This window comes from Lonchura striata, chromosome 1 (assembly GCF_050655825.1).
Source record: "Lonchura striata isolate lonStrDom1 chromosome 1, ASM5065582v1, whole genome shotgun sequence".
NCBI lineage: Eukaryota > Metazoa > Chordata > Aves > Passeriformes > Estrildidae > Lonchura > Lonchura striata.
The window spans coordinates 56,080,980-56,095,862 of NC_140703.1; the positions used below are offsets into that span (position 1 = coordinate 56,080,980).

General features: G+C 43.7%; 1 protein-coding gene across 1 annotated transcript; it reads left to right on the forward strand.

Moving 5' to 3' along the window:
- The first annotated feature begins 4,915 nt into the window (after window positions 1-4,915).
- On the forward strand, window positions 4,916-13,557 carry LOC146768681 (uncharacterized). The gene is made up of 2 exons (XM_085576799.1): window positions 4,916-5,864; window positions 11,641-13,557. The coding sequence occupies exon 2, from the start codon at window positions 11,650-11,652 to the stop codon at window positions 13,018-13,020; it is 1,371 nt and encodes a 456-aa protein (XP_085432925.1). The 5' UTR covers window positions 4,916-5,864; window positions 11,641-11,649; the 3' UTR covers window positions 13,021-13,557.
- Window positions 13,558-14,883: the final 1,326 nt, after the last annotated feature.

Sequence of the window (14,883 nt, forward strand, 5' to 3'; positions counted from 1 at the left end):
GACTACATCACTGTGTTGTTTACTCTATGCTTACACTGCCTAAATTGGCAATTAGTTTCTGAAAAAATGTATAGAGAAATAGGGAGCTGAATACTTGTGAGGCTGGTGCTGCAAACTCTGTAAGGGCAACTCAGAGCACTCTGGTTTAAGGACTACTTTGTGTAGTCCTCAACTGAGCATGAAAGGCTTTGGCCAGGATAGATATAGTCCTTAATAGGTGATAACATTGTGACAATGTTTGACAGTCATTTGAAGAGAAATCAGATGCTTAAGAAGGAGAATTTTATTGCTTGTGAGGGAATCTGCCTAACATTCATGGCTGAAATGAGGACATCACCCAAAAAATGTTAAATTATATATATATTTATATAAATATATATATATGTTATTTTTCTCCTTTGATCATTCTGTGTTTGCTCTCTTAATATTTGGCTTTAAGAAAATAACTGTGTTCCTGCCTTTTCAAGGGAAAGACATAAATATTTTGAATTAATTGTATCTTGCAAGAAAATGGATTGTAGGCTGCACATGCGGCCTATAACTTACTGTATGACCACAGGTATTGTTTGTGTCCCTCTATCAGCATCATGCAGTGCTCACTCAGGACATGGTTGAAATGGATTAATTTAGAAATCTCAAGAAAAAATCAGAAGTACAATCAATTCTGTCAGCCTTATGGCAATACCTCTTTTTAAATAGTTATGCAATATATCAAGACTTTTTGTCAGATATACAACATTAATTTTTAAGCTATGGTGTCTAAAATTTGAAACATGAGCTTTAATTTTGAGAAATATTCTGAATCTACATTTTGACTTGAACAAGTGTTCAAAGATATCAACCTCATATCTCAGGATGGACATTCAAAACAAGAAGTATTGCGTGAGAAATTTGGACTGAAGGATTATTAAAGGAATCCTGGCAGCATTTTTTCTCAATTTTCCCTACCTGTAGCAGACTGAAATCATAGAAGCAAGGAAGCAATAATAATAACAATATGCAGAGTGCAATTGCTATCCATATTTTAAGACTGCTTAATTTCTCATCTACCATAGTTATGATTAGCAACCTTCTGAATAAAAGAGAAATACCCTGAGTATCTATTTATTTAATTTAACCAGAAGCCCAGTTTATTTGTATGCTTCCATATCTGTTTCAAGTCAGTAAATAGAACCAAGTTTCATAGATTTGTCACCTCACCCACTGAGATCCTTTTTCACTGAGATTATAAATTTATCTCTCTATTATCTTTGGAAATTTGCATGAATCACATTTGCATGTTAAACTGTGTTCTGCTGATAAGTCAACAGCCCTCCAGATTTTCCAGATTTTCTTATCTAAGATGTCTCTGAAACTCAATCTACAATTAAAAAAAAAAAAAAGCAGAGCAGGAGGGAGAGAAGATACAACTTACTGACATTGTGCACCTGGTGCTATATATTTAAACTAACTCATCTGTTTTATTTAACAGTACATCTTCTTTCTCTTTGCTTCTCTATTAGCATTATCTTGATATGTCTCTTAATTTCACAGGTAAAAAGTATCTTTATATGCTGACTCCTTGTTAGTGACCAGGAGTGAAAAAGTTTGAAACTTTACAAATATATTTCATTTTAATTAAAAACCACTAACCTGACACAAAAACTTGTAGCAGCCATTTGACTTTTATCTTGCCTCAGAATTACTGTTTTTCCTTGAGCCTTTTCAGCACTTATCAGGTAAAAACAGTGAAATTTCAAACCAATACCTTGGGAGACTCATCCTTGCCCTATTTTCTTTAAAATGGAGAGAAATATGCAAACTATATACATGCCTGTGCCATGAGACACAGGGACAAATGCTGCACTCTATGAGGTGATGAAGTCTTAACAGTTCCATCCTTCCCAGCCCCTGGTAAATCTGTCCTTCTTCAGCCCCTGCTCTTGGTGCCTATAGCAAGCAAATCCTAGGTCATGCAACCTGCCATGTCCCCAGTCAATATCTGTGTTCTGTTCTCATAGTGATAGACACAAAAGGAGAACAGATGTGGGAGTGTCGGATACATATGGCTTATTCATGTGACAGCTGTGACTATACTGAATATCAACAAACATTAGCTGACTAAGCACTCACCAACAGTAAACAGCAAGACTTCCAGGTAGGTGAGTGGTGAATCTCCAGATATGAAAGGACAAAGACAGCTCTCAAAGATAGGTAAACAAACCTAACTCCAGAAATGCCTCATTATTTCCATTGGTCACTCCTTGGCATTAAATTATGTAACCGTCTCCAAAACACTCAAGAGTCGAAATTAATCCCATTAGACTGTGAAAGGTCGTTGTTGATGTTGGATGGTAGATATTTTAGACAATACTTCAGGAAAAATGAAGCATAAGGGAAAACCTGTGAAATTTGAATTAGCCATATCTGTCTTACTCTGGAAATTAATATTCATCATATAACCAGTTTCTTGCTTCTGCCCCCTTCTGGGCAGAAAATAGGCTGTGATATCTTAATATATATTTTTGTCTTTCTGTGTCCTTTAAGAAAATTTATTTAGAAAATAAATATTTGATGTGAATTTATGAGAGGTGCTTGTTCTAACAACTCATTTTTTTGGGGGGGCTCTCTAAAATCCATTAAGTGCAAAGAGTTCTAGATCGTCTTCTGGATGGACAAGCCTATGAAAAACATGAAATGTCAGTAATGCTAGTTTAGAGAAGTGAAATTACTAGAGCAACTCAAAAGCAACATACTTGCTGTAGCTGGCTCATCAGGAAGGTGTGTATATCATGAACCTGAGGATTTGCTTTGTATTCCCTATGTTGCAACAGCATAAGGAAATGCTGTACATTTCAAAGCCTGTAGAAATAGTATTAAAATACTAAGCAGGTACAGGGAATCCAGCATGAAACAACCTCTTCTCTACTGTCTATTGTGGTCAGCTACTGACTAAACAACATCTTAGAATAAAATGCCATGTTTCAGTCTGAAAGGCACAAGCCTGTTTCCTATAAAACAAAGGCCAGAAACAAACTGAGATTTATTTTACATTTATACAACTAAAAACTGGGAATGAATTAGACAGGTAAGTTGTTTGTATATATATCCATTTTTCTTTTCTTCTAATATTAAGGTATAAAATGGTTTATGCCCTGGAAGAGATTTCCAGAATTACTTGACCTGTAAATTAAATTCTCCTACCCAAGCACCATCCTTGTGATGCATAAATAATAAAATACTACATAATTTTTGTGTGTTTTAGGAATACATCTCAATTAGCTAATGAAACTATTTTTTTCCTCCTTTCATATATAAACAAAATGAATGCTGCTCACTGTGCAGATAACAAAATCCAGGTTGGTGAGGTAGAAAATAGTGACACAGAATGGCACTACTAATACTAAGTAATGAAGGTTTAAATACAAATCTCTTCATTTATTTGTAAGAATTTATTTGTAATAATTTGCAAGCAATCAAAGAAAACTCAGCTGAATTAAAAAGCTAGACAAAGATTCTGGGCCTTGAACTAAGTTATTAAAGCTTTTATAGGATGGTAGGTCTTATTTTTCTGCAGGATGCTAAGAATAAATCTACAGATATCTGTTATTATGCTGCTAAGTTAAAACTGTCTCTACTGGCACTAAAGTGAAATAAATAAATTAATATTCTAAAATTATATTCTATATATGTATTTATGGAATGGAAGTTTCTATTTAGTTTTTAAGGAGTACAAAAGCTATGACTAAAGAAACCAGTAAGTTGTTCACAGTATTATCTTTAAAGACATTTAATAAAATCAAAATTCAGTGTAAAATGTCAATTTGATATCACTTTCCTCAAGGACTTTTTGCAGCTGAGCTTATTGAAATATATGGTTTGAGGTAAGTCTAAATTTTTACATTTGATTTTATGAATAATATGTGGTTTTAACATCCTTTTCCTTTTTAATTCCAGTTATATTCAGATTTATTTTTGAAGTAGTGTTTTCATTCACAGTTGTATTAGGTCCTTAATCTTAATTTCATTTGAGTTAAAGTAAAAACTCAATCCCTTGAAACTATTTGTTATCGGTTTCTATTCACAGTATGACAGACACATGATAATTAAATCAGTGACATTCTCTTTTTATTTTTGCATTGTACAGAAAAAATGGTAGTTTTTGATTGGTTCAAAATAATAAAGACCATACTCATTGCACAAAACTTTTATGTGAATACAAATCTGTTTTATAGATTTAAAGTGATCTATTTAACATTACTACATCCAAGTTTGGATAAAAATATGAAATTCAACCATTTTTCAGCCATGATACTGGACTGACACATAAATACGAACTTATATTTAATTTGAAACTTAAATGTAAGTCATGGGGTTGATATTTATCAACAACTTAACGTTTTGACTCAATTTTGGTTTTGCATATTCATGTGATTATGTCAAGAAAATTTGGAGTAGATAGAGCTGATAAGTCTTAGGGAAGTTTTAGTGCTTTTTTTTCCTGTATTATTTGCAGGCAGGTAACGCACTAAAAGTATTTAACTGGACTACATGTTACTGTTTGTTCCATTTTTGGTTATACAGGTCAAACAGCAAATAAACCAATGAAAGGTTCTTAACTGAACCAATGAAATACAAAGTGCATTCTTTATTCCCCTTAACAAGGTTTTAAGAACCGAAAACTCTTCCCTGGGTATTTCTTCATGATCCAATTAACTATAGGCCTGTTGTACAGTACCTTTCAAAGGATTTAATGGCATGAAAAGTTGAGTTGTATCCAAAATATCAACTATGCAGATGAGTCAGAGGGTAATTGTACCCAGGCTTCTACTGGGTTCCTGGTAAATAGCAGTTATCATCTTTTTACAATCTGCTTCTGAAGCGTACATAACAAAAATCAAACGAGATATGTAAGTCTCTGTGGTGGCGTGGTAGTTTCACAAGGGTTTATAAGGGTTTTGGTGATTAAGTTAGAAATTAATTGTTAGATAGGTTATGTTAGTATGTTCCATGTGTCCCCTATTCCTCCCTAGAATGGTCTTTCCCTATCTGCTGGCCACAAAAGTTTTCCTGCCACAGGGTTGTCAATCTCCCTCAGTATCTAGAAATATCCCTGTCAGTCCAGGTGGTACTGCCCTCTTTACCTGTCAATCCCTGAAACCACCCCCATTTTCTTCTAGAAAGTTCAATGTCAATCATCCCTGTTCTTGTCAGTATTGGTCCCTGGAAGCCTTTCCCCTCCCTAAATTCTCCTCATTGGCCCCCTGCAGTGATGTAATCCTTTCCTGTTGGCTGTTCTGTGTTCATCCCCCTCACGCCCACACCCTTTATAACCCCCTGTCAGACCCCAGGTTGTTGGACATCTGTCACTGTCCCGGTTTGGGAGAATAAAAGCTCTGCAGACCTCATACAGGTGTCCGCTCCCTATTCCTTTGCTTTGGATCATCGTGGCTTTGCCGTGCCTTCGTCACCCACGCCGAGGCAATCACTGCCACCCAGCGCTCTGAGACAGGAGCTGGGGGCAGCCACACTCGTGGCTCCCTCCGGTCACCTGAAGGGGATAAGCTAGCCGGCGTAGACAATCCCTGTGACGGAGCAAGCGAGAGCCACAGGTGGCGCGCCAACGTGCGGCTTTTCCAGAGCGTGGACACCGTCGAGGAACGTCGGACTCCACGTGAGCTAGCCTCACGAAAAGACTGTTGCCTTTGGGCATCGGCCCAGGGATTTTACAGTTTGGCAGCACCATCGCCCCTGTGTGAGCACGCCGATTTTTGTCCGGTGGTGCTCCCAGGGGAAGGAAGCACAATCCTTCCAGCACCAGGGAGGACGCCTCCGGATCCAAGGACCCCTACTGCAGCTTTCTTTCTAGGCGTCGGCGGTTTTTGGTGAGTCTCCTTGGTACCGGGGGGGGGCTCCTTAGGTTGGCAGCTGCGCTCCCGAGGTTAGGGGACACGTTGTGCACAGCGTGAGCAGACTGCCGCCGCTGGCGTTCTAGACCCTTTCTATTTTTTACGTTTTACATTTCCTGCAGTAGGTGGGTGGAATTTTAAGTTGTGTGGGCAGAATGGGTGTTAGGCTGTCCACACAACAAAGGGAGATTTATGTCCAGGTTGCGGGACTCCTGAGGGAGGGATGTTCGTTGAGGGAGGGAATTAGAAGTGTTTCAAAAAATTTAGTTAAAAAATTTGTCAGATGGATTTTCTTTCGTTTTCCCACTGTTTCTGTTGAGAGCGTTAGAGATCGGGAATTTTGGAGAAATGTTGGTTTACTATTAACTGAGGGCGCCAGGAGGGGTGACCCTTCAGTCAAAAATGGGTATATGAAGCTGTTTGTGTTCATTTGGGATGTCGTTAAGGATAACAGTACGGTGAAAAATCCATCTGCAAAGTCCCCAGTTCTCCCTAGGTCTGTTTCCCTACCGCATTCTCCGATTCCCGCTTCCCCTAGACTGGAGATACAGGGGGGAGCTGACCGCCAGCAACAGGCGCAGGGAGCAGAATGTTTGCAGCAGCCACAGAGCTGCCGCCTTCTCCCTGGCTCCCCCAGGTCCCTCCGGTACCCTTGCTCTGGCAGTGCTGGCCACACTGTCGGAGATCCTGTCCCTGCCCTTTCTCCTAGTCCCTCTTACCGAGTTGCGAGTCCTAAATGTTTGCCAAGAGTTTTTGTTCCCCCAAATCCTTTCCTCGACTCTCCTACTCCCTATGTTAGTCCCTTTGGAGAAGCACCACAAAATGGCGCTGTAGAAACGCCCTCTCTAACATCACAAAATGGCTGTCGCCTCGTGGCGGGTGCTTCTCCTCCCCAGAATCCATTTTTACCCCTTCCTTCCTACCCCTCCCTTCCTATTCCGGACCCCTCCTCTTCCTTTGCGGCGGCCAGTCAGGCCCCTCCCACAATTTCTCATGCTGCTCCACCCTCAGCACCACCCCTTGAGGCCACGTCATCTACGCCCACCCCTTTTCCCAGAACACCATCAGTACCACCCTCGAGCCACGTCACCTCGAGTCAGGGCTCCGCCCTCCAGGACCCTGCCCTCCAGCTTCCTGTTTCCCACGCCCTCACTTCCGGTTCCCACGATAACGTGGGGGCTGGGAGTGATGGGCCTGGAAGGCAGAAAGCTGATGATAACAACGAGTTTCCGTTCCTGGCCCCAGTCACGTATAATGGAAGAGGGCAACACCCAAGATGGGAGCCCCTCTCGTACGATTGCATCAAGGATCTCTGCAAAACTAAGCGAGAATTTGGATCCAAAAGTGAATTTTTCCGGAGCATTTTAAAGGCAACGTTCAATTCAAATATCATGGTCCCTGCAGATTTAAAGCGTTTATTCAGTTGCCTGCTCCCATCCTCTGAATATAAAATGTGGGAAAGAACCTGGAAAAGATTAGCAGGTGACCTCCTTCCAGAAATTTTGCAGAGCCCCGAGTATGCAACCGACATAGAACAAAATCCTATTACCTTAGACCACCTTGTTGGTGAGGGTGATTGGAGCCAAGCACAGAAACAAGCAGCAGGGATCCCGAGGCCAGTATTAGATCTCTCCAAAGATGCTGCTGAGCGGGCCTTTCTCAGCATGCCGTCCAAGGAACCTGCTATTTCTTACATTTCTCTTAAGCAATCTGTTACAGAGCCCTTTACTGATTTTGTGGACCGAGTAAAAGAAGTTGTAGAAAAAAGGGTGGAAAGTCAAGAAGCACAGGATCAACTAATCCGAGAGATTGTTACTACCAATGCAAATGAGGCGTGCCGACGAGTCATCTTGGCACTTCCAGCATCGCCTCCGCCAGCGCTAGAACAACTGATTGAGGAGTGCACACGAAAAGCCATTTTATTCGCAGAAGATCTAGCAAAAAAATCGCGAGACAAAGTAGTAGCTTCGACGGCATTACCTCCAGAACCTACACCACCAAAGCCGCGTAGATGCTTCCATTGTCAACAGGAAGGACATTTTATAGCTCAATGTCCCTTCATTGGAAGGGCACCGCCTCAACGGGGGAACACAGGGGAGGGGAAATCTGACAAACAGCATCAAAAAAACTAAAGGGGGAGCGCGGACCTACCCCGCGTGAGGACACAAATGGGGCAGGTCACGGTAATCAGGACATCACTGCTAGGGCTGCAATCCATTCCATCATTCCAAGTATCAGCAGCCAAGTTTATACAGACAGTACTGTAGAACCTTACCTGCTTAAAATAACGAAATCTGTATATCTCTCCAATCAGGATTGGCACTACATCGTTGCATCGCCAGAGCTTCTACCCCGCATTACCAACTGTGAGACTCAGAGGGCCAAGGATCTTCTAAACTGCAAGTACCTTATCATTGGGGACACCAAACACACCCCGCTTGAGGTGGAAATTCCTCCAGCAATCCTTACATCGGATCCTAAGACTTTCTACCTCATGGCGCGCTGTGTCCACCCCCCCCTCTTCCTGCCGGAGGGACAGGTCATTGCACAGGCCATTCCAGTGCCTCAGTTTTTGTGCGATGACCTAGACCTCTCAATTTTTTACACTGAAATTCTGGGAGAGGAGAAGCCCCTCGTATGGTGTGGCCTTAAGAACGAGGGACATTCCATCCAACTTCAGGGGATGATGGACACGGGAGCAGATGTGACGGTCATTCCACCACACAAGTGGCCGTCACAATGGGAGTTGCAGGACGTGGATAGCGCAGTCCTAGGCGTAGGGGGCACGCAATTGGCAAGGCAGTCAAAGAGCATAGTACAAATTAAGGGGCCGAATGGGCAATTAGCCTCTGTACGCCCATTCGTGTTAAATTCTAAGTTTACTCTCTGGGGGAGAGATGCCATGTCCCAGTGGGGGGCCAAATTGGAACTGCCGGCCCCTCAGGATTTTTAGGAGCGGCCACTGAGGAGCGCCTCACCCAGAAACTTAATTGGCTAACAGATTCACCTGTCTGGGTAGAGCAGTGGCCGCTGAGTAAGAAAAAATTAAAGGCGCTCAATCACATCGTGGAGGAGGAACTGGCCAAAGGCCACATTGTCGAGACTAATAGCCCTTGGAATTCTCCAGTCTTCGTTATCAAGAAGCCGGGGAAAGACAAGTGGCGCCTCCTTCACGATCTGAGAAGAATCAATAATGTCATCGAGGACATGGGGTCTCTCCAGCCAGGGATGCCATCCCCATCTATGCTCCCCCAAAATTGGAAATTGGCAATTTTAGACATAAAAGATTGTTTCTTCCATATTCCCTTACACCCAGCTGACGCGCCACGTTTTGCTTTCTCGGTGCCTTCCATCAACCGAGAAGCTCCCATGAAGCGCTACCACTGGCGAGTTCTCCCGCAAGGGATGAAGAACAGCCCTACCATCTGCCAGTGGTATGTCGCCAAAGTTCTGTCCTCGGTGCGCGCCAAGTGGGAAAATTGTATCATATACCACTACATGGATGATGTCCTTGTTTGTGCCCGCAGTGACAACGTACTTGCAGAAGCACTGGAGGACACTATCACAGCCTTGTCGGTGGCCGGATTTGAGCTTCAAAAAGAAAAGGTACAACGGCTGCCGCCTTGGAAGTATCTGGGCCTAGAAATCAGTAAGAGAACCATAACACCTCAAAAAATTATCATTAGTGATAACCCAAACACCTTACGTGACCTCCACCAGCTCTGTGGGTCCTTGAACTGGATCAGGCCCTGGCTGGGGCTCACCACGGGGGACCTGTCCCCTCTCTTCAACTTATTGAAGGGGAGGGAAGACCTAGATTCCCCGAGGGCGCTGACCCAGGAGGCCAGGACCGCATTAGAGAAAGTTCAGTCCACCATAGTGGGCAGACAAGCCCATCGCTGTCGTGAAGACCTCACATTCAGATTTATTGTTCTAGGAAAACTGCCACACCTTCACGGGCTCATTTTTCAATGGGACAAAGACCAACGGGACCCTCTCTTGATAATAGAGTGGGTGTTCCTTGGTCACCAAATGTCCAAGAGCATTACAACTCCGCAGGAGCTGATGGCTCAGCTGATTATGCGGGCCAGGGCTCGCCTGAGAGTGTTGGCGGGGTGTGATTTTACGTGCATACACCTTCCCATTAAAACATCGACGGGGAAATTAACTAAGGAAACCCTTGAGCATTTGCTTCATACCAATGAATGTTTACAATTCGCTCTGGACAGTTACACCGGACAAATTCTAATTAATCATCCAGGACACAAATTATTTGAAACACAATTCGACCTAATTCCAAAAAGCATTCAAAGCGAAAAGCCCCTAGAGGGACTGACAATTTTCACAGACGCGTCCGGAGGATCGCACAAGTCAGTAATGACTTGGAAAGACCCTCAAACTCAGCAGTGGGAAGCCGATGTTAAGGTTGTGGAGGGCTCTCCACAAGTTGCTGAGTTGGACGCAGTCGTCAGGGCCTTCGAAAAATTCCCAGAACCCATCAACATTGTTACTGATTCGGCATATGTTGCAGGTGTGGTGTCCAGGGCTGAGCATGCAGTGCTCAAGGAAATCTCAAACCCTGTGATCTTCGGCTTGCTCTCGAAATTAATTTACCTGGTTTCCCACCGAGAGCAACCCTTTTTCGTGATGCACGTGAGATCGCACACCGACCTCCCTGGCTTCATTGCTGAGGGCAATCGCAAGGCAGATGCTCTGGCCGCCCCTTTACAGCTGGCTGGTCGGCCCAACATCGTCGAACAGGCCAAGCTGAGCCATCAGTTGTTCCACCAAAATGCTCCGGGTCTGGTCCGCCAATTCCACCTGCGGCGAGACCAGGCCAGAGCAATTGTGGCCGATTGCCCCAACTGCCAGGAGTCCTCACTTCCAACGGTGGTTTCCGGAGTGAACCCTAGGGGACTCCGCAGTTGTGAAGTGTGGCAGACTGACATAACACATGTAAAAGAGTTTGGAAGGTACCAGCATGTACATGTGTCAGTGGACACTTTCTCTGGTGCAGTCTTCGCCTCAGCCCACAGAGGGCAGAAAACTGCGTATGCCAAGAACCATCTTATGCAGGCATTTGCAGTCTTGGGGGTCCCTAATACCATTAAGACCGACAACGGCCCTACTTATACTTCTAAGGCGTTCAGTGAGTTTTTACAAGAGTGGGGAATTCAACATCGGACAGGGATTGCATACTCCCCCACCGGCCAAGCTGTGGTAGAGAGAACACATCAAACTTTGAAGAAAGTCCTCCAGCGCCAGCGGGGAGATACCAAGATGCTATCACCACAACTTAGGCTCTGCAAGGCCCTCTTTACCATCAATTTCCTCAATTGTTCCTTCGACAGGCCAGATCCACCAATCCTGAGACATTTTGGGAGAAGTGATCACCTGAGGCCAGAAGAACGGCCTCCGGTGCTGGTAAGGGATCCAGACTCTGGAAAAATCCAGGGTCCGTTCCAACTGGTCACATGGGGACGTGGATACGCCTGCGTGTCCACGCCCTCAGGTGTCAAATGGGTCCCCAAAAAATGGGTCAAACCATACACATCAACACAACAAGAAAAACAGATACAGAGTGATTCCCCCAACACGATGGAAGACCCCACCGATGATAGTGTTGCATCCAACCGAAGGCGCCGCAAGGGGGGAAGAGTTCCCTAACCTTTTTTCAGCCTTCCCAGATGGTCAGCAGGCGAAATTATTTTCTTATGCATTAATGTGTTATGTTTCTCTTCTCTCCCCTCAGGCAACAATTATGTTACCCTTCGGACTTTTGGTCTTTCTCTGGCTCTACCCTCTGACTCTATTCCAGTCCTCGGACGCGTGGGTCGTTCCACAACCCCGGAAGAATGTATGGGTAACCTTAGCCCATGCCCTCAAACAAGATCATATTTGTCTCTCTTCGTCCGCAGCAGAGAATCCCATGTCCACCTGCCTGGTGGGGATTCCATTTAAGTTAGAAGAGTATCCCACCTCGCTGCGCACCATCCAAAATCAGATTAACAATGAAAACCCTCCGAATAAATGGGTTGAAATCTTTAGGTATTGGGGAGTCGTCAATACTGCCAAAACGCCCATTACCAATCCCTTACAACTCTGGAGAAAGTGGGTGTACGATCTTCCCTATACGGAAGAGTATGCGGAGCCTCAAGAATTTGAACTATTGGGTTCTGCAAAAGCAATATACTGCATACACTTTGAATATGAGCCCAGCTCTCGTAGGGACTTATATGAAGATGTAAAACAACATAAGATCGAATTTCAAGCAAAACAATGGTGCCAGTTTGTTATTAAGATGGGGGCTCCTTCAACTGATGACTCATATGCACGAAAATTGGAAAAGGGAATGTTCCTAATCTGCGGAGATAGGGCATATCCTGGAATCCCCTCTCGTCTCCTCGGAGGTCCCTGCACTCTGGGGCGTCTTTCCCTGGCTTCTCCCAACATGACCCAAATTCCAATTCGGCATGCCAAAAGGGTAACTAAAATTTCAAAACGGAGTGCAAGCCAATTCGACGAACATTGTGACGCCGAGATTTATCATTGGGCCAAATCTAAAAGGATTGCTGTCTCCGTGTTTTTACCGTGGGTGGCAGCAGCCAAAGCATTGAGTGAATTGGGCAATTTAGAGTGTTGGGTTACAAAGCAGGCAAATTTGACATCGACAGCCTTAAGTAACCTCCTAGAAGACGAAGAAATAACCCGGAAGGCTACCCTGCAAAATCGGGCAGCCATTGATTTTCTGCTGCTGGCTCATGGGCATGGGTGCCAAGATTTTGAGGGGTTGTGCTGCTTTAATTTGTCATCTAAGAGCCAAAGCGTCCACGCATCCATCAAGGAGATGAAGAGCTTAATTGGGACAGTACAACAAGAAAATGAAGACTGGTTTAGAGACATGTTTAAAAACTGGAATTTATCAGGGTGGATGATTTCCATTATCAAGGACATTGCCTACCTTATTATAATAATTTTCTTAGTCTCCCTATCATTTGGAATCCTTAAACGCGTCATCACCTCCGCCACGACCTCGACTAGAACTAAAACTCCAAAAATTGTAGTCGCCGCCGCAGTCTCCACAGAAGAAGAATGGTGGGAGGGAGACCGGCAGGCGGGAACAGAAGTTTAAACCTACCTCCAGCGTCCCCTCAAATTTAAAAAATAAAAAAGGGGGAGATGTGGTGGCGTGGTAGTTTCACAAGGGTTTATAAGGGTTTTGGTGATTAAGTTAGAAATTAATTGTTAGATAGGTTATGTTAGTATGTTCCATGTGTCCCCTATTCCTCCCTAGAATGGTCTTTCCCTATCTGCTGGCCACAAAAGTTTTCCTGCCACAGGGTTGTCAATCTCCCTCAGTATCTAGAAATATCCCTGTCAGTCCAGGTGGTACTGCCCTCTTTACCTGTCAATCCCTGAAACCACCCCCATTTTCTTCTAGAAAGTTCAATGTCAATCATCCCTGTTCTTGTCAGTATTGGTCCCTGGAAGCCTTTCCCCTCCCTAAATTCTCCTCATTGGCCCCCTGCAGTGATGTAATCCTTTCCTGTTGGCTGTTCTGTGTTCATCCCCCTCACGCCCACACCCTTTATAACCCCCTGTCAGACCCCAGGTTGTTGGACATCTGTCACTGTCCCGGTTTGGGAGAATAAAAGCTCTGCAGACCTCATACAGGTGTCCGCTCCCTATTCCTTTGCTTTGGATCATCGTGGCTTTGCCGTGCCTTCGTCACCCACGCCGAGGCAATCACTGCCACCCAGCGCTCTGAGACAGGAGCTGGGGGCAGCCACACTCGTGGCTCCCTCCGGTCACCTGAAGGGGATAAGCTAGCCGGCGTAGACAATCCCTGTGACGGAGCAAGCGAGAGCCACAGTCTCTTCTGTCTTTTTCCAAAGAAAGTGTCCCAAGTGTAACTGGCTGTGCACAAAGCTAATGGATAAGAAGATGCCAGAGAGGGCCTTACTGTCCTAAGCCTGCCCATGGGAGCCAGTGTGCTATCAGATACAATCAGTTATGTGCCTCTCCTTGGAGCAGTCGTGAAGACAGATAATATAAGGCACAAAGCAGAGAACAGTTTTTTGCAGCTGCTTCAGAAAATAATCTTTTGCAGTGAGTTGAAAACACAGCCATTGAGTTTGGGAACAGGGAGCTACTGTGGAGAAAAAAAAAGCTCTCCAAATACCCCTGTTCCAGACAGAAGAAATATTAATAAAATTCTGCCATAAAATGCAACCAATTTCTGGGAATATGATGTTCACCTTAGGAATGAAATTTAATATCTGCATTGCAATTTTCTGAGCATGGCCAAGTTGACCTTGGCAAGCAGTGAGTTATCTAACAGGGGGGGGATGCCAAACCTGAGTTAAAACTGAATAACATGGGTGTTTTGCAGTTGTTTTAGTTGAAAACTAATGATCATCATCTAGTAATTTAACAAGAAACCTCCCAGGTAAAACCCCATCTGTCCCCAGAAATGGCTTTGTTTACAGATTTGCTTCATGGGTTACGTTGTTCTGAATAATTGTCTTTGCAGTGCCTAACGTTAAGTCCTGCATCAGCAAAAGAAGCCCTTATTTCCAGAGTTTGTAACGTCTAACTCTTACTATAGTACACTGCAATGTTTCTTATATGTTTGAAGGGTTTTATTTTATGTCCTGTAGCATTAAGAAACCAAAGAAACCAATGGTATCCATAGTAACAAAACTCCAGAAAGGGTAGATTGAAATACTATTCCTAGACATGCTAAACTCCTTCTGAAGCTGGGTCATTGTTTCATCCCTACCTCGTCTTTATTGTAAAGAACAGCCAGCATTTTCTAAATTAAGAATCTACTTTCAGATTAAAAATTCCACTTAAGCAATCACATTGCACTACACCGTCAATAATCAAAGCATACATAAATTCACAAAATATCTGGCTTCACTGTCCTATTTATCTTCATGTAATAATTAGGTAATGAATCAATGTCCACTTCTCTCAGGTGAATCTAAGAATG